Below are 21,736 nucleotides of genomic sequence, written 5' to 3' on the forward strand. Positions count from 1 at the left end.
TCCCCTCCAAGTCACTCACCATCTTGACTTGGAAATATATCCCCGTTCCTTCACTGTCACTGGGTCAAAATCCTGGAACTCCCTCCCTAACAGCACTGTGGGTGTACCTACACCACATGGACTGCAGCGTTTCAAGAAGGCAGCTCATCACCACCTTCTCAAGGGCAACTGGGGATGGGCAATAAATGCTGGCCCAGCCAGCAAAGTCCACATCTCGTGAATGTATTAAAAAAAAGTTGATGGGCTTTGAATTCAGTAATAAATCTGGAATGTAAAGCTAGCCTCAGTATTGATCACCACAAAACTATCACCAATTGTTGTAAAAAATCATCTGGTTCACTGGTGTCCTTTCGGGAAGAAAATCTGCCTTTTATCCCAGTCTGGCCTACATGTAACTCCAGACCCACAGCAATGTGGTTGACTCTTAACTGCCCTCTGAAATGGCCGAGCAAGCCACTCAGTTCAGGGGCAATTAGGGATAGGCAATAAATGCCGGCATTGACAGCGACACCCACATCCCATGAAAGAATAAAAGAAAAAAAAGTGTCTTCATGATAAGGACAGGCACCTGCTAATATTTTAAAAATATATTTGTAAGGAAGAAGGGGAGTGGTGTGTTTTAAATGTACATAGGTGGCCCTGTTGCCAGTGCAGGGCTTTTACTGGCCATGGCTAAATAGTGACAGACACTAAGATCAAGGTGGAAAAACTGTCTTCCTGGTCTAAATAAAATCTGCCTGTTTTATAAACCATGAGAAGCTGGCAACATGAAGCACCTTAACTCGCAGCATTGCTGCTGTCTTGTTTATGAACTGTTTGATCAGTGTCTCTGCTCCTGGCTGCTGCCTACCCTGTCGCTCGCAATGCGTAACAGGGTAAAACACGAGAACTGTGCACACACAGCACTGGTAGCAGATACAGACCTCTCAACATCCTTCAATGTCTGCCTAGTAAGTGTTACATCACAAGCCATTGCTTTTACTCCCAAAATGTCTCAACTCACGTTAAATTGCATCTGCTACATCACTGTCTGTGTGCTGCTGCAGTCTTTCACAGGACTCCTCACTACTTGCTAAATACCTTGCTTTTATTTATTTTTCAACTCCCCCTGCCCCCCCCCCCCACCCCACCTACTTTTGGGGGGGCAGATTACAGTGTGTGTGGGAGAGGGGGAGAGGGGCTGATTACAGTGTGTGTGGGGGTGGGGGAGAGGGGTTGATTACAGTGTGTGTGGGGGAGGGGGAGAGGGGGCTGATTACAGTGTGTGTGGGGGAGGGGGAGAGGGGCTGATTACAGTGTGTGTGGGGGAGGGGGAGAGGGGCTGATTACAGTGTGTGTGGGGGAGGGAGAGGGGCTGATTACAGTGTGTGTGGGGGAGGGGGAGAGGGGCTGATTACAGTGTGTGTGGGGGAGGGGGAGAGGGGCTGATTACAGTGTGTGTGGGGGAGGGGGAGAGAGGCTGATTACAGTGTGTGTGGGGGAGGGGGAGAGGGGCTGATTACAGTGTGTGTTGGGGAGGGAGAGGGGCTGATTACAGTGTGTGGGGGGGAGGGAGAGAGGGGCTGATTACAGTGTGTGTGGGGGAGGAGGAGAGGGGCTGATTATAGTGTGTGTGGGGGAGGGGGAGAGGGGCTGATTACAGTGTGTGTGGGGGAGGGAGAGAGGGGCTGATTATAGTGTGTGTGGGGGAGGGGGAGAGGGGCTGATTACAGTGTGTGTTGGGGAGGGAGAGGGGCTGATTACAGTGTGTGTGGGGGAGGGGGAGAGGGGCTGATTACAGTGTGTGTGGGGGAGGGAGAGGGGCTGATTACAGTGTGTGTGGGAGAGGGGCTGATTACAGTGTGTGTGGGGGAGGGGGAGAGGGGCTGATTACAGTGTGTGTGGGGGAGGGGAGAGGGGCTGATTACAGTGTGTGTGGGGGAGGGGGAGAGGGGCTGATTACAGTGTGTGTGGGGGAGGGGGAGAGCGGCTGATTACAGTGTGTGTGGGGGAGGGGGAGAGGGGCTGATTACAGTGTGTGTGGGGGAGGGGGAGAGGGGCTGATTACAGTGTGTGTGGGGGAGGGGGAGAGCGGCTGATTACAGTGTGTGTGGGGGAGGGGGAGAGGGGCTGATTACAGTGTATGTTGGGGAGGGGGCTTCTCTGTGTCTTATATCCGCAGGGAATGGAGAGCTCGGCTGAAATGTAAATGAGAATATAAAATAATAACATCCTTACAAAGCACTCTATAAACACAGATTTTTATATTTATGATGTATTACTGTATGTTAATCTATATGTGAACTTTAATAATTATAGGCTGCAAGTTACTATTCTGCTTTACTGCAGTTTTACATTTGCTGGGATGGGGTAAAAGTTTCAGGTGTTAAAATGGGGTCATGTTGGAAAACAGTTTGGAAAACACTGCTCCACCTCATCAGTAAACATGATCTTTCCTCAAATAAAAACAGAAAATGCTGGAAAAACTCAGCAGGTCAGACAGCATCTCCGAAGAGAGAAACAGAGTTAATGTTTCCAGTCTGTAAAGAGTCATACGGATTCAAAACATTAACTCCGTCTTTCTCTCCACAGATGCTGCCAGACCTGCTGAGCTTTTCCAGCATTTTCTGTTTTTATTTCAGATTTCCAGCATCCGCAGTATTTTACTTTTATCTAAGCTGCCTTTCCTGGTCAGCAGCTCTGCCCCTTTACCAATCAATCCATCCGAGAATTGAGGATGCTTTTAAGGTGTTACTCTTGCCTCGGAGTCATAAGGTTGTGGGTTCAAGTCCCACTCTCGAGGCTTGACCACAAAATCCCCTCTAATTCCTAGTTCAGTACTTCAAAGAGCAGGGGGAGTTCTCGCCTGTGACCTGGCCAACAATTAGCCTTCAACAAACATGACTAAAGCAGATAATCCAGCCATTGCCACATTGCAGCTTATGGGATCTTGTTGTGTCCAAATGCCTCTGCTACATTCCCCATCTTACAAGTGACTTCAATTTCAAAATACTTTATTAATTTTAAAGTGTTTTGGGAACATAATGGCCTTCTATAAATGTAAGTTATTTATATATCTGAAAATATTTAATCAGCTTCCACATGTACGATGAGAATACCCACACACATCTCTCTCGACCCCTTCACTGTCTCCAATCAGACTGCTTGTCCAATATCCAGTACTGGATGAACAGAACTTTCCTCCAATTAAATATTGTTTATTTTTTCATGGGATGTGGGTGTCACTGGCAAGGCCAGCATTTGTTGCTCATCCCTAATTGCCCTTGAACTGAGTGGCTTGCTGGGACATTTTCAGAGGGCAGTTACGAGTCAACCACATTGCCGTGGGTCTGGAGTTACATATAGGCCAGACCAGGTAAGGATGGCAGATTTCCTTCCCTAAAGGGCCTCAGTGAACCTGATGGGTTTTTACAACAATTGGCGGTAGTTGTCATGGTCACTATTACTGACACTAGCTTTATATTCCAGACTTTTATTAAGTAAATTTAAATTTCACCAGCTGCCGATATGGGATTTGAACCCAATGTCCCCAGAGCCTCTGGGTTACTAGTTCAGTGACATTGCAGTAATATTACATTACATTACTGGATGCTGGAAGGTGGGATTAGAATAGGTGCCTAGTTTTTCAACCAGTGCAGACAAGATGGTCTGAATGGCTTCTTTCTGTGTCATAACTTTTCTATGGCTTCTATGTTTCATTATCCCTATGCCACTGTTTCTGTGAAGATTGAAGCCATTGTCTTTGGGCCTCACCAGCAACTCCATCTCTCTCCCTGTCTAAGGCTGAACCACACTGTTTGCAGCCTTGGTGTCCCAATATTGACCCCAAGTTGAGCTTTCAACCATATACTCTCACCATTGCTAAGACCACCTCTTTCCATCTCCATAACATCCGACCTTTCCCGTCTCATTTCATCTGCTGTTGAAACCCTCAGCAACCCCTTTGTTACCTCTAGACTTGACTATTCAAATGCACTCCTGGTTGGTCTCCCACATTCTACCCTCCATAATTCGGAGGTCACCCAAATTCTGCTGCATATCCTAACTCGTACCCAATGTCACCCACCCATCACCCCTGTGCTCGCTGGCCTACACTGTCTACCCATTAAACAATACTTTGATTTTAAAACTCTGACCCTTGTTTTCAAATCCCCTCCTGGTCTTGCTTTCCATATGTCTGACTTCCGTCAGCCCCATAACCCTCTGAGATATCCGTGTTCAATTCTGGCCTCTCGATTCCGATTTTAATCACTCCACCACTGGGGGCCGTGCCTTCAGTTGCCTGAGAATTCTCTCCTAAACCTCTCCACCTCTCTATGTTCCTTTAAGGCCCTCCTTAAAAACAACCTTTTTGACCAAGCTTTTGGTCATCTGCCCTATCCCATTATGTGGCTCGGTGTTTAATAATGCTCCTGTGTAGCGCCTTGGGATGTTTGATTACATGAAAGGCTCTAGATAAATGCAAGTTGTTTGTTGTTTGCTACTGCTAACTGGAACACTCCCAAACACTGTCAGGACATTTGTCACAGTCTTCTGTAACAGTCCATCTCTTATTGTCTGCTGAACGGTGCCGTCCCTAATATAAAACACCCATACATCGTAGCGATCTGTTTTATACATTATTTCAGTGTCGATATTTAGATAGGTATTAAACCTTTGCCCCTCACCAATATGTAGCTCCTGAATGGTAAGACTTGTGCTAAAATGGAACAAAAGCCTGAAATGTGTCAGCCACCTAGCTGTTCAGTTTATGCTGGAGATTCTCTTAAAACCCACAGGTAAACCATGTTGAACAACCTAAGACTAGAACTGTGTAATGAGAAAACAGCTCAAATCTTAACTTCAATACAAGCCAGATAATCCACAACCCAAGTTCTGCCATGCTTGCTACATGACTTTCACGCCACCCGTGTTTGATATTGGCCCATTTTCAGTCTCAAGCATATTCGCCATCATCTTGAGTTCAGTTCATCTTCTGCTCTATGTGGGAGGACTTTCCCCTTGTCGGGCAGGCGCAATAGGTGGGCCAGGGAGTGGCAACACTGCCCCGCCCGCGATCGGGCACCGACTGCAATTTCACGCTGGCTGCCCATTAATTGGGCGCTGAATCACTCAGCGCTGCATATTAATTGGGCGCTGAATTGTGCGCTGAAACAGTCAGCGCTGCCTGGGCGGGGAGAGGGCGAGCGCGGAAGTCAGTGCCTGCGCGTGGGTGCACTCACTGGAAGCTTCCTGGAGGCACAGAGCGGCCTCAGGGAGCTGAAGATTTATCACATTAAAAATAAAGATTTTAAAATTAAGGTAAACATGCCCCCTCTGTCACATGAGCAGGGACATGTTAGAAATGAGATTTAAACATTATTACTTTATTTTTAAATAACATCAGAAACCCATGGTTGAGGCTTCCTCAAAAATCCAAAGGCCGCTTGAGGGAAAAATTCAATTGAATCAATTAATTAACGGGCTTAACAGCCCTGTTAATTATCAGCGGGCAGACTGCCGACTCCCGCATACACATGTGACCGAAATATCGCACAAGTGTGCAATAATGTCGGGACACTCACCCGACGTCATCGCACACTATTTCACGCTCATGCATGTCGGGTGCACGCCGAGCTGAAAATTCAGCCCGATCTCCGTGACATTACCCATCTCCACCCCACCTCAGCCCACCTGCTGAAATTCTCATCCATTACCTCAGACTCCACTATTCCAATGCATCCCATACTCTACCCTCCATAAACCTGGCTGCCTCTGAAACACTGCGTCCCGTATCCTAAATCACACCAAGTCATATTCACCCAGCACTCCTGTACCCACTGACCTCAATCCCAGTATGGCGTACCTCAAACTGAAATTTCTCATCCTCATGTTCAAGTTCCTCCATGGCCTCATCCCTCCCTATCTTAATAACATCCTCCAGCTTTACAACCATCTGAGAACTCTGTGCTCCTCTGGATTAGGCCTCATGTGTGTCCCCCACTTTCTTTGCCCCACTGTTGGAGCTGTATGTTCAGCTGCCACAGCCCTAAGCTCTGGAATTCCCTTCTTCAACCTTTCCCACCTCTCTATTTCTCACTCCTCCTTTGGCTCTCCTTCAAATCTACCTCATTCACCGAGCTATCAATCATCACCTGCCCCAATATCTCCTGGGTTTTGGTTAGGTGCCAATTTTGGTCTGATAATACTCCTCAGGATGTTTTACTAAATAAAAGGCATGTTGTTGTTGCATGTTCTGCTGCCCCAGGTTAAGCTGCTTTGTTGCCCTGAGTTCTGTGGTAAGGTATTGAGCATAATTCAGTAGGTCTTATTAAGGTATTTGTAGTCTCAGGTAGTTCAACAGTAAGTATTTATTAACGACGATAAGCTATAAACATAGGTACAGTAAAGGTCCAAGCTAGGAGCTGTCCCCATGCTTGCTTCTACACAGGGCTCTGTCCAATGCTACACTGACCTCTAGGTATGGGTCATGCACTCTCTTACATCACTGTGTGGGCAGTACTGTACTCAGTCCCACGTTAACTCTATGTGCCAGACCTTTATACTACAAGTTAATGGCAAGAAATTGCAAAATTTAAATATTTTGTTTAGCAACTCACACGGAATAAAATTATTCTTACTCCAGCCCCAAATCTTTTTGGCTAATCAAATATTCAATAAATTCACTTGCTTTTGGTCAGGCTTTACTTAAAAGCCTAGAACTTCTGTTTCAATTGGAGTTCCCAATCAACAGATCCTGTGGAGTTTAACATTTTGTGCTGTATTGGACACTTGGAACAGCGCTGGGCTTTACATACGAACATAAAAAATAGGAGCAGGAGTAGGCCATTCAGCCCCTTGAGCCTGCTCTGCCATTCAATAAGATCATGGCTGATCTGTTTGTGTTTCCAGTTCTATATTCCCATCTACCCCTGATGACTTTTAATTCCCTTGCCTAACAAGAATCTATCTACCTTTGCCTTAAAAATATTCAATGACTCCATCTCCACTGCCTTCTGAGGCAGAGAATTCCAAGGTCGCACACCCTCAGAGAGAAAAAGTTTCTCCTCATCTCTGTCCTTTAAGGGTGACCCCTAATTTTAAAACATTGCCCCTTAGTTCTGGACTCACCCACAAGAGGAAACATCCTTTCCACGTCCACCTTGGCAAGACCATTCAGGATCTTATATAATTCAATCGATTCATCCCTTACACTTCTAAACTCCAGTGGAAACAAGCCCAGCCTGTCCAACCTTTCCTCATAAGACAACCCTGTTATTTGATGCTGTATTTTAGGATGCGAGAAGGAATTTGCAATGGGCAGTGTACATTTTTCAGAGTAAATAAGTGAAAACCACAATATAAATTACCAGGGTATTGGTCAATAATCTCCAGGATTACTCAGAATAAAATTCAGGTCTGATACCATTCGTTCTGCTGTTTCGGTCACAATTTTACAATAGTTCCTTTCTGGATGTAAGGAAACGCACTGACAATCCAGCCTACCTCACATCCATAGACTGCAGCTCATCTGTCGATTCGTCCGCACTATTAGGCTGCTCGTCCACAATATCCGCCTGCTCGGTTCCAGTGACTGCTTCCAGCTCGGGCACAGTCTCAGCCTGGGCCACCGGAGAGTGAGCTTCCTCCTGCTGCTTGTCCTCCAAACTGACCGATGCTTTGCTGCCCTCCACTGGAATGCAACAGATCTGAATTTAGACACTGGCCCTCAGCTAGCTTTACTCATTGCTCTGCAAGGCAGGGTTATTTAATGACACAACTGCTGCACAGAAGAACATGAGAAATAGGAGGAGTAGGCCATTCAGCCCTTCAAGCCTGCTCCGCCATTCAATGAAATCACGGCTGATCTTTTACTTCAACGCCATTTTCCTGCACCATCCCCGTATCCCTACACATTAAGGTTCTCACATTGAACCAAGCAAAGAAAGATCCAAGTATTATCATTTTATAACTGATGGCTACACATTAACTGTAAAGGGCGTCTGCAAACCAGAAAACTCCCAGCAAAATAATGATGCAGCCCTTCGAGGGAGCTGAATTAAGCTTCAGAGGTACAATTTCACTCCTGCAGTGGGAGGACACGTCAGGAACTGGGCATCGTGATCAGTCCATCTCTTAATCATCTGATTTAACCAGTGAAGAAGCGTCTGGGCTACGATCATACCCCAGATTCGGAGATGCACGAAGCTCTGGATCAGGAGCACTTACCCTGTTCCCTCCAAAGAAAGGCAGGGAAGCCCATTATTTCCAACCAATGTGTGGGAGTCCGAGTACCTGTGCTCAAACACCATTAGGTCAGCTAGTTCACCAGAAGTAGTGTCCACTGTAAGCCAATGTATTATTTACTTTCTTTTAATGTACTAATCGCTTCTTAACCATGAAACCGTTTGTTTATTTATTTCATATTAGTGAATGTAGACTAGGCGCTTGGTGGTCCTGTGTGCGCGGAGTTTGTCTCCTGTTGGTAACATGGAACATCAAAGAGAAGCAGTACCCTGACTGAAGACACATGAGGAACTTTGTGGGTGCATTGACAGGATGGGTAATTTAGTCAAGACACAGCTTGCCAGAATTAACAAGGTCTGCAAAATGAATTAACTTGTGCAGAAGAACTGGCCTTGACTGTGAGAAAGATAGACCCATATTGTGTTTGTTAGAGGTAGTGAAGGTGTCTGTCTGTACTAGCTTGGGGATTGATAACAGAGTAAGAGATAACAAAGCAGAGCCAGGCTGGCTCTTTCCTTCAATCATGACCTTGTGAGAGGCCCAGGACATAAAAACAAGGGAAAAGACACTGATGTAATTGAAAACAAATTACGTGGACCAAAAACAGGTCTTATATGGCATAAGGCCAGAGCCAAAAACAGTATAAAGAAAGAGCACACAAAGACATGATTAATACACAAGGTAAGATTACACGGAGTTAGGGGTAATATATTAGCTTGGATAGAGGATTGGCTAACTAACAGAAAGCAGAGAGTCAGGATAAATGGGTCTTTTTCTGGATGGCAAGCTGTAACTAGTGGGGTGCCACAGGGTTCGGTCCTTGGGCCCCAACTATTTACAATCTATATTAATGACTTGGATTCAGGGATAGAAGGTACTATAGCTAAATTTGCAGATGACACCAAAATAGGTGGGAAAGTAAGTTCCAATCAAGAAATAAGAAATTTCCGAATGGATTTGGACAGGTCAGATGAATGGGCCAAAATTTGGCAGATGGAGTTTAACGTGGATAAGTGTGAGGTTATCCATTTTGGTCGGAAGAATAAAAAGGCGACTTATTATTTAAATGGAGAGAAACTTCAGAATGCTGCAGTGCAGAGGGATCTGGGTGTCCTCGTGCATGAATTGCTGAAAGCTAGCATGCAGGTACAGCAGGTAATAAGGAAGGCAAATGGAATTTTGGCATTTATTGCTAAAGGAATAGAGTATAAAAATAGGGAAGTGTTGTTGCAACTGTACAAGGCATTGGTGAGACCGCACCTGGCGTACTGTGCACAGTTTTGGTCCCTTTACTTGAGGAAGGATGTAGTTGCACTGGAGGCGGTTCAGAGGAGGTTCACTAGATTGATTCCAGAGATGCGGGGCTTGTCTTATGAGGATAGATTGAGCAGTTTAGGCCTATACTCGCTAGAGTTTAGAAGGATGAGAGGAGATCTAATTGAAGTATACAAGATGCTAAAGGGATAGACAAAGTAGACATGGAGCAGATGTTTCCCCTTGTGGGGCATTCTAGAACGAGAGTTTTAGGCTAAGGGGTGGTAGATTTAAATCAGAGATGAGGAGGAATTACTTTTCTCAAAGGGTTGTGAATCTGTGGAATTCACTACCTCAGAGTGCAGTAGATGCCGGGACGCTGAGTACATTTAAGGAGGAGATAGACAGAATTTTAATTAGTAACGGGTTGAAAGATTATGGGGAGAGGGCGGGAAATTGGAGTTGAGGCCGAAATGAGATCAGCCATGATCGTAATGAATGGCGGGGCAGGCTCGAGGGGCTGAATTGCCTACTCCAGCTCCTAGTTCTTATGATTGCTGCAGTGGATTACAGCGATTTTGGTCAGCCACTCTGAAGTTGCACACGGAGACCTCATCGCCGGATTGAGCACTAGGGTGAACTTTGGCTCGCAGGGTTACTGAGTAACCAGAATCATGAGTATGTACTATTGCCTAGTGGTATTAATAAAGGTGTACCACATTTAATGGATCAGTGTCCAAGTTGTTGTGCCTTTGATACCAAGTAGAGGCAAGAATGTTTTAGACCAGGTAGAGGGTCTTAGCTGTGCCCACTTGACAATACAGATAGTCACATGATGCTGAATTGTCTTGTAATGTTGCTGCCCAGGGGTAAGACAGCTACTATCAGCGAATGGTTTATTAATTCGTTCTCAGGATGTGGGCATCGCTGGCAAAGCAGGCATTTATTGGTGGTGATGGTGGTGGGTCTCCTTCATGAACCACAGTGAGGGTTTGACACAGCCGTGCGTCTCACTGGGCCATTTGAGAGTTGAGAGTAAACTGTGTTGGTGTGTCAGTGGAGTCACATGTAGGCCAAACTGGGTAAACTTGGCAGTTTCTCTTCACCAAAGCACATTAATGAACCAGTTGGGATGCAAAGACATCCAACAGTTTGTAAACATTTGGGATCTCTAAGCTTTGGTTTCTGATACTCCAGGCCTTCTGTCCAAGACACATTACATTTCAACACTTTCTCAGTTTGGTTTCTTGGACAAATGCTCCAATACTACAGTGATACTGCAAGTGATTTGGAAAAAGTTGTTCCCATAAAGATTCATTAATAAATTGGCAAAGTTGTTTTATATGGTAGGATGCACAATCGCTGGGCTGACGTAGTCAAGCTATTGAGCCAACGGCAAGAACTTAGCCACATGAGTGAAGCTGTGCACTGGCTTCAGAATCAGGGTCCGAGTGCGAATGCGGTCTGCAAGAATGAATCCTCACTCTGTCGTTGCAGCTAGTTTGAGACTGAAATGCCTCTCAGTTCACTCAGCGTAGTGTACTTGCACCCTGTGTAACCAGGGTGATTATCAGCAGAAACGGACATGGAAAAAAGCTAATGAAATATTAATCAGAACTCCAAGAGCTAGACAAACCATAACGCATTGCTTACTGCTTATTTGTTCTCTGATCTTGTAAAGGGCAAATAATACATATCAAACAGCATTTCTATAATCCTGGGGCTGAATTTCCCCCCCGCATTGGGGGGGGGCGGGTGGTGGGGGGGTTGTGCAGGGGCGGGCGTGAACCCAATCGGCCATTTTACATGGGTGGGCCAATTAAGGCCCGCCCAGCGCGACTCTCGCCCGGAAGCGCTGAGTGCTCCCTGTGCGGGTGGTGGTGGTGGGGGGGGGTGCAATCCCTGAGTTGTCCCCTGCGCTTGTTCGCACATGCGCGCAAAGGAGCACAGAGATCTCCCTAAGGCATGGAGGTGCCTCAGGGAGATCAGCTTGACATGTGTAAATTTAAATAAAGGGAAATAAAAACTTTTAAAACATGTCCCCTCTTGTGACACTGTCACATGAGCTGGGACATGTGAAAGAATTATTTTAAAACATTTTATTGACTTTTAAAACACTTCATGAAACCTCATCCCGCCCATGGATGAAGTTCCCTGAAAAATACGAAGGCCGCCTGGGCCCTTCGCCTGCCCCACAACCTTAAGGCTGGATGGGCAGCTCAGCTGATTGAATTAATTACTATTTAAATGGCAGTAATAGGCCTTTGACAGTTTGGCGGGCGCACAGCCGACTCGGGTGCATGCCCGCTGAACTGAAAATCTAAACGACACACAGTGACGTTGGGATGCCCGCCCGACAACGCCGCGTGTCATTTTATGCATCGGCGAGCGGATAATTCTGCCCCTGGTGTCCAACAGGCTCAATCTCACACTTTGTGCTGCTATGCCTCTGCTGTAACGGTTTGGGAGATCCACACAACAATCAGACAGTGAAATAAAAACACAAAAACACTGCAAATATTCAGCAAGTCTGGCACCATGGCCACAATTTTACATCCCATGTGCCCGACGCGAATGGACATGAAATAGCGCGAGATGGCGTCGGGCAAGCATCCTGGCATCATCACGCATTCGTGTGATACTTTGTTCGGAGGGCGCGCGCGGCAGTCGGAAGTGCGCGCGCTGACAATTAAGCCCATTAACGACACAATTAACAGCGATTTTACGTGGCCCGTCCACACTTACGGTTGGCGGACAGGCCATTCTCCCAGGCGGCATTCACACTGTTGCTCAAACCTCGATCCAGGGTGGGCTGTGCTGCATGGACATTTTTTGCAGCATTTTTGCTGTTTTCTTTAGTCTGTGGGGGTCTGCAGCTCCCTGGGGCAGCCAGGGGCCCGCGATCGGGTCCGTGCCGCTATTTTTTGTGGGCGGGCCAATTGAGGCCCGCCCAGCGTGAAACGTGGCTCCCAAGGACAGCGGGAGTGGGCGGGCGGCAGTGGGACTGCCATGACCACCGGGTCCAATGGTGACCCGATGGCCTGTTTAAAAGTGCTCCTGCAGCCTTTCAAATGCTGTCAAACATGCCCAGTGGAAGGGCTTCCAAGAGCACTGCTGGTGAGCAGGCCAGGCAGGAGGGTAGGGCAGGGGGGCACTGTACCCCTCGTTTCTCAGACGATTGCCTTGCTGCCCTCCTCGAGGAGGTGGCAGCACGGTGGGAGGTCCTCATGCCTGGGAGGAGGTGGCGGAGGTGGTGAGCTCCCACGACGTGGTGCAACGCACTTGGATCCAGTGCCGCAAGCGTTACAATGGCCTTATGCATTCTGGAAGGGCGAGTACCATGTTGGCATTGGTCACTTAACCCAGCAGGTAGGCTTTCCCCCCTGGTCACTTCCCCCCCTCCCCAAATTCTGAGTGCAGCTCCTGCATTGAATCATTGACGGCCTGTGTCCTTCGCTGGGTGGGTCGGCAGATATTGCCCATGCCGAGGTCACCCTGAGAGGGTGGTGAAGAGATGGGTTCTGCCCCCGCAGCATGTGGTACATTGAGACCCACATTAGTATTTTGGGGGCAGCCTGGAGGAGCTGCACCTGGGCGCAGGGCTGGAACTCCAGGACATGTCAAAGCCAGGGTGCTGACAGGCTGGGAGGGGAGCTTCCAGGTGGTGTGGCACCGATCGATCTGCTGCCCTCTGCCCTCCACGTGCTTGCGCCTCCTTGTTTCAGAAGGTTAGACCGTGTGGTGCCAAATGTGATGGAGGCAGCGTTTGGCCAAGGGGGGGTTGGGGGGGAAAGGCCTGGCATCTTTGTGTGTGTGTTCAGCAGCAGCGGGGTGAGGGGGCACTGGAGACCTGCAATGTCCCACTCTGGTTGGGGTGGGCCGCCCGCGAAGAGAATCCAGGTACAAGTAGCACCAATCAATGCTCTTCTCTCCTTTTCAGGAGAAGAATGCACATAATGCCACCGAGCGGGTGAGGGCTGGCGGAGGGTCGGCCCAGTTGGCGATTCTCAGCCGCTTCGAGCAGAAGGTCCTCTATCTGGAGAGGCACCATGTTGACCCACGTAGGTGAGGCTGGGGTGCCACGGGCAGGTATGTTTACCCAGCACTGAGGTCACCATTGTTCTCCCAGCAGCCATGGCACTGCTGAATGTTCAGTGATTGAAATTTGCAACATGGCTTGACCATTGCTTATGGAAGGATGAGCGCATAATGATCCTGGGGACAGGGATGCACTTTGACATTGTCTCCATGTTAACTGATCTAATGTCCTTGTTCTTCCTTTCAGCAATAGCGGAGCAGGGCAGGGAGGAGGAGGCACAGGGGCCCCCCCTCACACCTGAGGGTCCTGAAGTCTCAGACTCACCAGCGTCACACCATCTCTGCCAGGCAGGTACCAGCGCAGATACTAGCACCTCGGTGGGAATTAGATCATCAGCTAGCGTCCCGGGGCACAGCGTTGAGGGCACTTCACAGTCACTGGCGGAGACAGAGAGTGCCCATGGCGCCAGCAGTCGGAGGACTGCAGGGGACCAGGTACATGCTCAGTCGGTGGCTGATGATGTACCTCTGGAGTGGTCCGTGATGCAGCAAACACTGGAAATGCGGCCAGGTGTGCGGGAGCATCTGGGGGAGATACATGAGGCTATGCTTGGCTTGGTCTCCGTGGTGGAGGAGTTTACGCAGACCATCGCTGTTGCAATGAACCTCATGGCCGAGCGCCATGCATCCTCCATGGAGAGAGTGGGGACTCTCGTGGAGAGGCTCCTCCAGGAGACCAATCAGGGCCTCCTGGGGTTGTGCTCGGACCAGCAAGCCCTCACATCGGCACTGACCTCAGCTGGTCAGCGCCAGTGTGGGAGATGGTCTGGGCACCAAGTTTCCCAGCTCGGTGCCCATCCATCCACGGTGAGCAGGGAGGTCCGAAGCGACCTCACGTCGGCGCAGCAGCTGCCTGTTGTCTCTGTGGGCTCCTCTCAGGGCACTCCGGATGAGGGCGGCAGCTCCTCCACCCCTCTGCCAGTGACCGTGGCATCCGATGAGGCTGCAACGAGTGGGGAGATGCCAGCTGTGGAAATAGCAGCTCCCTCCCAGGCGGGGCCAGCACAGGATCCACTGGCCAGAGGACGACCACCAAGGTCATCGAGGCCAACAGGACAGCAGAGTGAGCAGGCTGTCTCAGATGGCAGTCCCAGCCATGGGGCAGCACCAAGACGTAAATTTTAGGCACCTTAGGCACACCGCGGGTTTCTCATTGGTGCTTTTGTGTTGCTCCGCAATGAGGTCATGATTAGTTGGTGTGCTATTTAACACCTTCTGATTTTGTTTCCTTAAGTTCATTTTGTTCTATAATTACATTTAGACATGTGACCATGGCTGAGGGTGCCTCTTTCCCTCTGCAGGTGGATGGTTACCCATGATGTTATGAGTGAGTTGTCTCACATTGAGCTTTATTGACAAGGACATTAGTTAATGTTCCTATCCAGGCAGATTTAGCATTCAGGTATCGAGTATGGAGCCTGCAGCACAGGCTTTTGTTGAAGGTCCATCTGTGGTGTTCTAGCTGAAGGTTCATTGGATTAAAGCCTCCCGAGTGTCCCTGCCTCCCTGGAGTATGCCCGGGTCAGCATCAACCTCCTCAGCATTTCCCTGTGCGTGCTCATCCTCGGACTCACTGCTGGACTCACCGTGTGCAGCCGCAGCCACTCCGTCAATATCTTCATCGTCCAATGTGTCCCCCTTTTCCAGCGCAAGATTGTGGAGAGCGCAGCATGCAACCACCATCACTGAGACACGATCTGAGGGGTACTGAAGTGCGCCTCCTGAGCAGTCCAGGCATCGGAAGCGCATCTTGAGAAGACCGATGGTTCTCTCCACCACAGCCCTTGTGGTGCCCTGGCTCCTATTGTACCGCTGCTCAGCTTGTTCTTGGATGGCGGAGAGGCGTCATGAGCCACCTTCTGAGGGGGATAGCCCTTGTCACCCAGCAGCCATCCATCCAGTCAGGCTGGAGCACTGAAGGGCCCCAGCACGTGGGAGTGTCTGAGGATGTAGGCGTCCTGGGAGTTGCCTGGGTACCTTGCACAGACTTACAGAATCAGCATCCTGTGGTCACACACTATCTGCACGTTCATGGAGTGGAAGCCCTTCCTGTTGACGAAGGCACCGGGCTCACCTGCGGGCGCCTTGATGGCCACATGTGTACAGTCTATAGCACCCTGGACATGGGGGAAGCCAGCAATGGCCGCGAAACCTCTGGCTCACTGTGTCTGGCTTGCCTGGTCCCAATGGTAGTGGATGAGAGTACAACTCCCATTCCCAGGCTAATGGAAGGCTTCCTGAAACCTGCAGGCTCCAAAAAGGATCTTCACTGTAGACTCAGCAGTCTACAGTGTCAGCACCTGAAGACTGAGTCCTGTCCAAGCAGCTGGGATGACTTTTGAAGTATTTCTGCTCACACAGGCAAGTATCAATAACTTTCCAAATTAAATATCTGACTAGGGACCTTCACAACCCCACTGACCCCTCTTATCCCGCCCGTGGGTGAGGTTATATAAATGTGTCCTACCCGCCAGCCTGTTGCGCCCATGCGACGACCTGAAGATCGCACTGGCCCCAGAAAATCGCCGTCAATTGATGCCTCAGGGGCCTTAAGTGGCCCATTAATTAATGGTGGTCGTGCATCCGAGATCATCGCGTGCCCACCCGCCAAAATATCGAGAAGGTGAGAACGTCGGGACGCTCGCCAGACGTCACCGCGCGTTATTTTACACGTCGGCATGTGGGGCCCGCCCCTGCACGCCAACAGGAAAATTCTGCCCCCAGAGTATTTTACTTGCACGTAAAACCATTCGCCATATTTGGAGCCAGCTCTCCCCTACATTACTGAGAACCCAAATGCCAACATCTTAAAAACCAACAGTCAGAATACGCTGCAGACTTTGGCAAAGCAAACTCTTTGATATTGTCACTTTTGAATGTTTCACGTCCGAGTGCAGCTGGTGATGCAATCGGTTGTTTCGAGTTCTACTCCAAATATTAGGTTGCATGAACGTGCTGTTCTCTACCATGCTTTAAATTAGAATGATCACAATCATAAGATGTACAAATATGAAGAGGAGCAGACCTTGTTTCACAGGGGCTGCGGCCTGAAGCTCCTTTTCCCTATTCGTGCTGGGCTCAATTTCTGCTTTTGTTTCTTCTTTCTAGACAATGGACAGAAAATGGAAAGATCAGGACTTAAACAAAAAACTTGCACTTCTGTAGCACCTTTCACGACCTCAGGTAGTCCCAAAGTGCTTTCCAGCTAATGATGTAGCTTCGAAGTGTAGTCACTGTTGTAATGTAGGAATCTGTGTATAGCAAGCTCCCACAAACAGCAATGAGATAACGACCAGACACACTGTTCTAGGCATTGTTTTGAGGCTAAAGGAATACCAGAAGAACGCTCCTGTTTTTCATAGCAAAGTGCCAAAGCATATTTTGCCCTCACCCAAAGGGTCAGACAGGGGTTTTAGTTTAATATTTCATCAAAAGATGGCACACAAACCATTGAAATGGGCAGGCCAAGTTGAGAAGGCTGTTTAAAGAGCAAACTAAAGGCTTTATTAAAAGAGTAGAATAGAAAGAAAGCTGTGCTAAACCTTCATAACATACTGGTTAAATCTCAGCTGGAGTAATATGTTCAATTATCAAAAAAAAAACAGAAAAGAGTTAACAAAGTGAACGTGGTCCTACAGAAAGTGGGTCTGGGGACTTAATAATAGAAAATAAGGAGATGGCAGATGACTTGAACAGGTATTCTACATTGACCTTCGCTATAGAGGATACAAGTGACATCCCAGAAATAGCTGTAAATTAGGAAGTGGAAAGGAGGGAGGAACTCAAGAAAATGACAATCACCAGGAAAGTGGTACTGAGCAAATTGTTGGAGCTGCGGGCTGACAAATCCCTGGGTTCTGATGGGCTTCATCCTAGGGTCTTAAAATAAGTGGCTAGTGAGATAGTTGATACATTGGTTTTAATTTTCCACAATTCACTAAATTTGGGGAAGGTTCCATTAGATTGGAAAATATCAAACATAACCTGTGGCCATTTGAAGCCTCTAGATCACTAATCTAGTGACATTATGACTATGCCACTGTCTCCCCGAATTGAAAATTAATGGCTAGAGAGCAAGCTCACCATACAATTAAGGACAGTGGGCACGCTCTCGAAGCTGGGGGGCTCATAGGAGGCCCTCCACCAATGAAGAAGCAGCAAGATACCTTTTCAGATAAGAGAGAGAGCCTCAAGATGGAGGTGTCCTCTCTCCAACTTCTTAACATTTAAAATAAAAATGCCCTTAGTAGCTGACTTCCATTTGGAGGGAGTAGCTTAACCACAGGGTGGCCTGTGGCTGCAGCTGTGGACAGGCAGGCAGGGAGGGCGTCAAAGCCTGCTTGGAGCACTAGTTCCTAGTCTGTTGCCAGGATACCACCTCCAGGCAGCAGGCCTAGTCCCAGCTAGGAGGAAAGTGGGGGTAATGGGGATAACCCTTTCAAAGAGTCGGCACAGGCACGATGGGCCGAATGACTTCCTGGGCTTACCAATATATACTCACCTCATGGTGAGTTCAGAAAAGTATTAACTAACAGCTGAGACCATTTTGTGCGCTTGACTTCTGAATGAGGAGCAGTGTGTGTCACAAAGAGAAAACAAAAAATGTCCCAATTCCAAAGAAAATACATTACCGAGAGAAACATAGAAAATAGGAGCAGGAATAGGCCATTCTACCCTTCAAACTTGCTTCACCATTCAACATGATCATGGCTGATCTTCTATCTCAATGCCATACTCCCACTCTCTCCCCATACCCCTTGGCGCCTTTAGAGTCTAGAAATCTATTTCCTTCTTAAATGTATTCAGTGACTTGGCCTCCACAGCCTTCTGTGGTAGAGAATTCCACAGGCTCAGCACCCTCTGAGTGAAGAAGTTTCTCATCTCAGTCCTAAATGGTCCACCCCGTATCCTGAGACTGCAACCCCTTGTTCCAGACCCCCCCAGTCAAAGGAAACATCACCCCTACATCCAGTCTATCCATCCCTGTCAGAATTTTATATGTTTCAATGAGATCTCCTCTCACTCTTCTAAATTCCAGTGGATATAGGCCTAGTCGTCCCAATCTCTCCTCATATAACAATCCTGCCATCCCAGGAATCAGTCTGGTGAACCTTCACTGCACTCCCTCTATGGCAATTATATCCTTTCTTAGGTAAGGAGACCAAAAACTACACATAATACTCCTGATGTGGTCTTACCAAGACCCTTTACAGCTGCAGAAAGACTTCCTTGCTCCTGTACTCAGAGAGCCACATTCTCTCGTTTTTGGTTTACACAGTTGGCCGTTGTTTTTTTCAATCAAAATCCGGGGAACACATATGGTGAATTGTGATACTGACGTAGAGACACTGTGCGGGTCATGTCAAGTTCCTTTGCTTGCTACCTTAATGAAGGCATTAACCATTGTAAAATTAATTGGCATGAATATATTTTTTGTACAATGATATTTCCTAGTGTAATTTCCTGACTGGGGGTCAAATGGTTGATTCAAGATCAAAGTGTTAGGAAGGTTCGGTATGATGATTAGAGTCGAGATGCTTTTCATCCACAAAAAGTCCCATATGGTCAGTGTGTCAAATGGTCTCTCCTAATCAAACTCCTACTGCCCAGCTTCATGTTCCCTGTTTATAATTGTGGACAGGTGGGTGTTTGCATGTCTAAGCCAGACAGCTCTAGGTTGGTAGGGTTCGTCAGCTTTAATTAACAGTCTGCCTAGGAGAAGGTAACTCTGATTTCCAAGCCCCCAGCTATGGGTTAACTAGTGAAGTACACGTCAGCTGACAGTGCGGAAGGTCACAAATACTGCCAATGGACAGGGCAGCAATGTCAAGGGTAGATGTGGCTCTTCAGCCTTTCAGCTGCTCATCTAGGATAATGACAACTCCAAAATCAAACCTGCATCCTTTCAGCTGCTATGCTTGTGGGGTACATTGTACCAGTGTAGTATCAGCTGCCTCGGACGAGGGAGTGGGAGAGACTCTGACAAACCCCACCCACTTCAATATACTCCATGTACAGGTTGTTCAGCGAGTCCTTGATCAAAACATCAGACACACCAAGCCCTGTGACAATGGGGACAGGTAGAGGATGCTGCTGCTGGTCTTTAGTCATAAACCTGCACACAGGTAGTTTCAGGGTGATGGTCTCTCTCCACAGATCAGGGCAGATGTGGAGCTCGTATCCTCCTGAGGTGACACAGCAGATATTTCCAGGTACAGCACTGCTCTCCTCAATCCAGGGAAGGGGAAGAGAAGGAACCCTAAACACAGCCTGTTCTTCCTGTACCTAACAGGCTACCGCTCCTGGCTGGTCATCCATTCACTGCGATTGAAATATAAAAAACAAGTCATCATATGAAGCTCAGTTCATGGAATGTCAGAACACTTCTAGACAACAATATGAGATCAAAGCGCAGGATGTCCCTCATAGCCAGAGTGCTGGGCAGATACAACATCGACCTCACCGCCCTGAGTGAAACAAGGTTCACTGAGGAGTCTCAACTTGAGGATGTTGGTGCAGGCTACACATTCTACTGGACTGGCCAGTCCAAGGACCAGCATCAACATTCAGATGTGGGCTTTTCCATTTGACCTAAACTGGCAAACAAGCTCGACTCACCTCCTGTGGGGATCAGTGGTCAACTCATGGTTCTTCGTTTAAATCTTGCCAATAACCAACATGCAACACTCCTTAATGCCTATGCTCCAACAAAGATACATACAGACGAGGTCAAAGGAGCATTCTAAAATGACCTCAGCAAGATAATTAGGGGAGTACCCACCAAGACAAACTCATTACCCTTGGTGATTTCAGTGCCTGTGTGGGCACAGGGTGAGGAGTACTCGGACAACACCGTACTGGCAGAGCCAACTCCAACGGCCAGCTCCTTCTCTCTAAGTGCAGCGAGTTTGACCTAATCCTCGCAAACACAGTCTTCCAGTAAGCAGGCAAACTGCAGATCCAAAAGCAGATCCAAACACTGATAGATGTTGGACCACATTATGGAACTACAGAGAGATCGCAAGGATGTTTGTTCTACCCACCCCCTAAGAGGAGCAGAATGCTGGTCTGAGTATTGTCAGGTGTATTGTGTCTTTGAAGATAAAATCTAAGATGCTTTGGCACAGAGTCAAGCCACAAAGGAAGCTTCATGTAACTGTTCTTAAAGACAAGGCCAAGAGACAAGAACTGGAACACAAACTAGCCACAGGAATAGCTGATGTCCCCGAGGACAATATTGTCATTGAAGATTCTTGGAAAAAGTTAAAGGATGTTACTTACAGCGCAGCATCTGAGGTGCTAGAATTCATTAAACAGAAGCACCAAGACTGTTCCTCAGCATCGACCAAGACTTGCAGACAAAGTGGACGACACTCACAGATCTTACATCCCTGACAAGAAATCAGCAGCAAGAAACCCAGATACCATCGTGCTAAACACATGCTGCAGCCAAACTGAGAGAGATGAAGAACCGATGGTGGGAAAACAAGGCTGATGAGCTTTGAGCAGCTGCTGATAAAAATGACCTGAAGGCTCTACATGAAAGTCTGCAATCAGTCTATGACCCCAAAACCAACGAACACCCATCCCCTCAGCAGATGGCAATCGGCTCCTAACAAATAGGCACGAGATTCTCTCTCGTTGGGCAGAGCACTTCAGCAACCTCACAAATCAACAATCCACAGTGTACAATGGTACCACTGAGTCACTTCCACAGCACCACACTCTGGAAGAGCTTGCTCTCCACCCTTCTCAAGCAGAAGTCACAAAGGTCATAAAGCAGCTTTCTATGGGCAAGTCACGGGAGCTGATGACACTTCACCTGAAGTATCCAAGTAAGGAGGGACTCACGTGGTTAGGGAACTCACTAGTCTCTTCTGCCCAATCTGGAAGCAGGGCGCTGTGCTGTAAGACTACAAGGATGCCTACATTACTCATCTCTACGAACAGAAAGGGAGCACGTCCATCCTTGACAATCATCGTGAAATGTCACTTCATTCAAGAGCAGGAAAAATTCTTGCAAGTGTTATTCCTAATGGGATTGTCTCAGTGTACCCAGAATTATAGAGCAGCATCTGTGCAGGATGGGGAACAGTGGACATGATCTTTGCAGCACATGACAAGAATAAGGATCTCTATATGGTGTTCTTTGGCCTGT

General features: G+C 47.9%; 1 protein-coding gene across 1 annotated transcript in view; it reads right to left on the reverse strand.

The window, feature by feature from the left end:
• The window catches only part of map7d2b (MAP7 domain containing 2b), a 213,915-nt gene that overhangs the window by 10,505 nt on the left and 181,674 nt on the right, over positions 1 to 21,736 (reverse strand). Inside the window, exons 15-16 of the mRNA XM_078559598.1 lie at positions 16,604 to 16,682; positions 7,486 to 7,672 (exon numbers count right to left, since the gene is read on the reverse strand). Coding sequence (XP_078415724.1) covers positions 7,486 to 7,672; positions 16,604 to 16,682 — 266 coding nt within the window. The remainder of the gene's footprint in view (positions 1 to 7,485; positions 7,673 to 16,603; positions 16,683 to 21,736) is intronic.

This window comes from Cetorhinus maximus, chromosome 16, assembly GCF_964194155.1.
Source record: "Cetorhinus maximus chromosome 16, sCetMax3.hap1.1, whole genome shotgun sequence".
In the NCBI taxonomy this organism is placed as follows: Eukaryota; Metazoa; Chordata; class Chondrichthyes; order Lamniformes; family Cetorhinidae; genus Cetorhinus; species Cetorhinus maximus.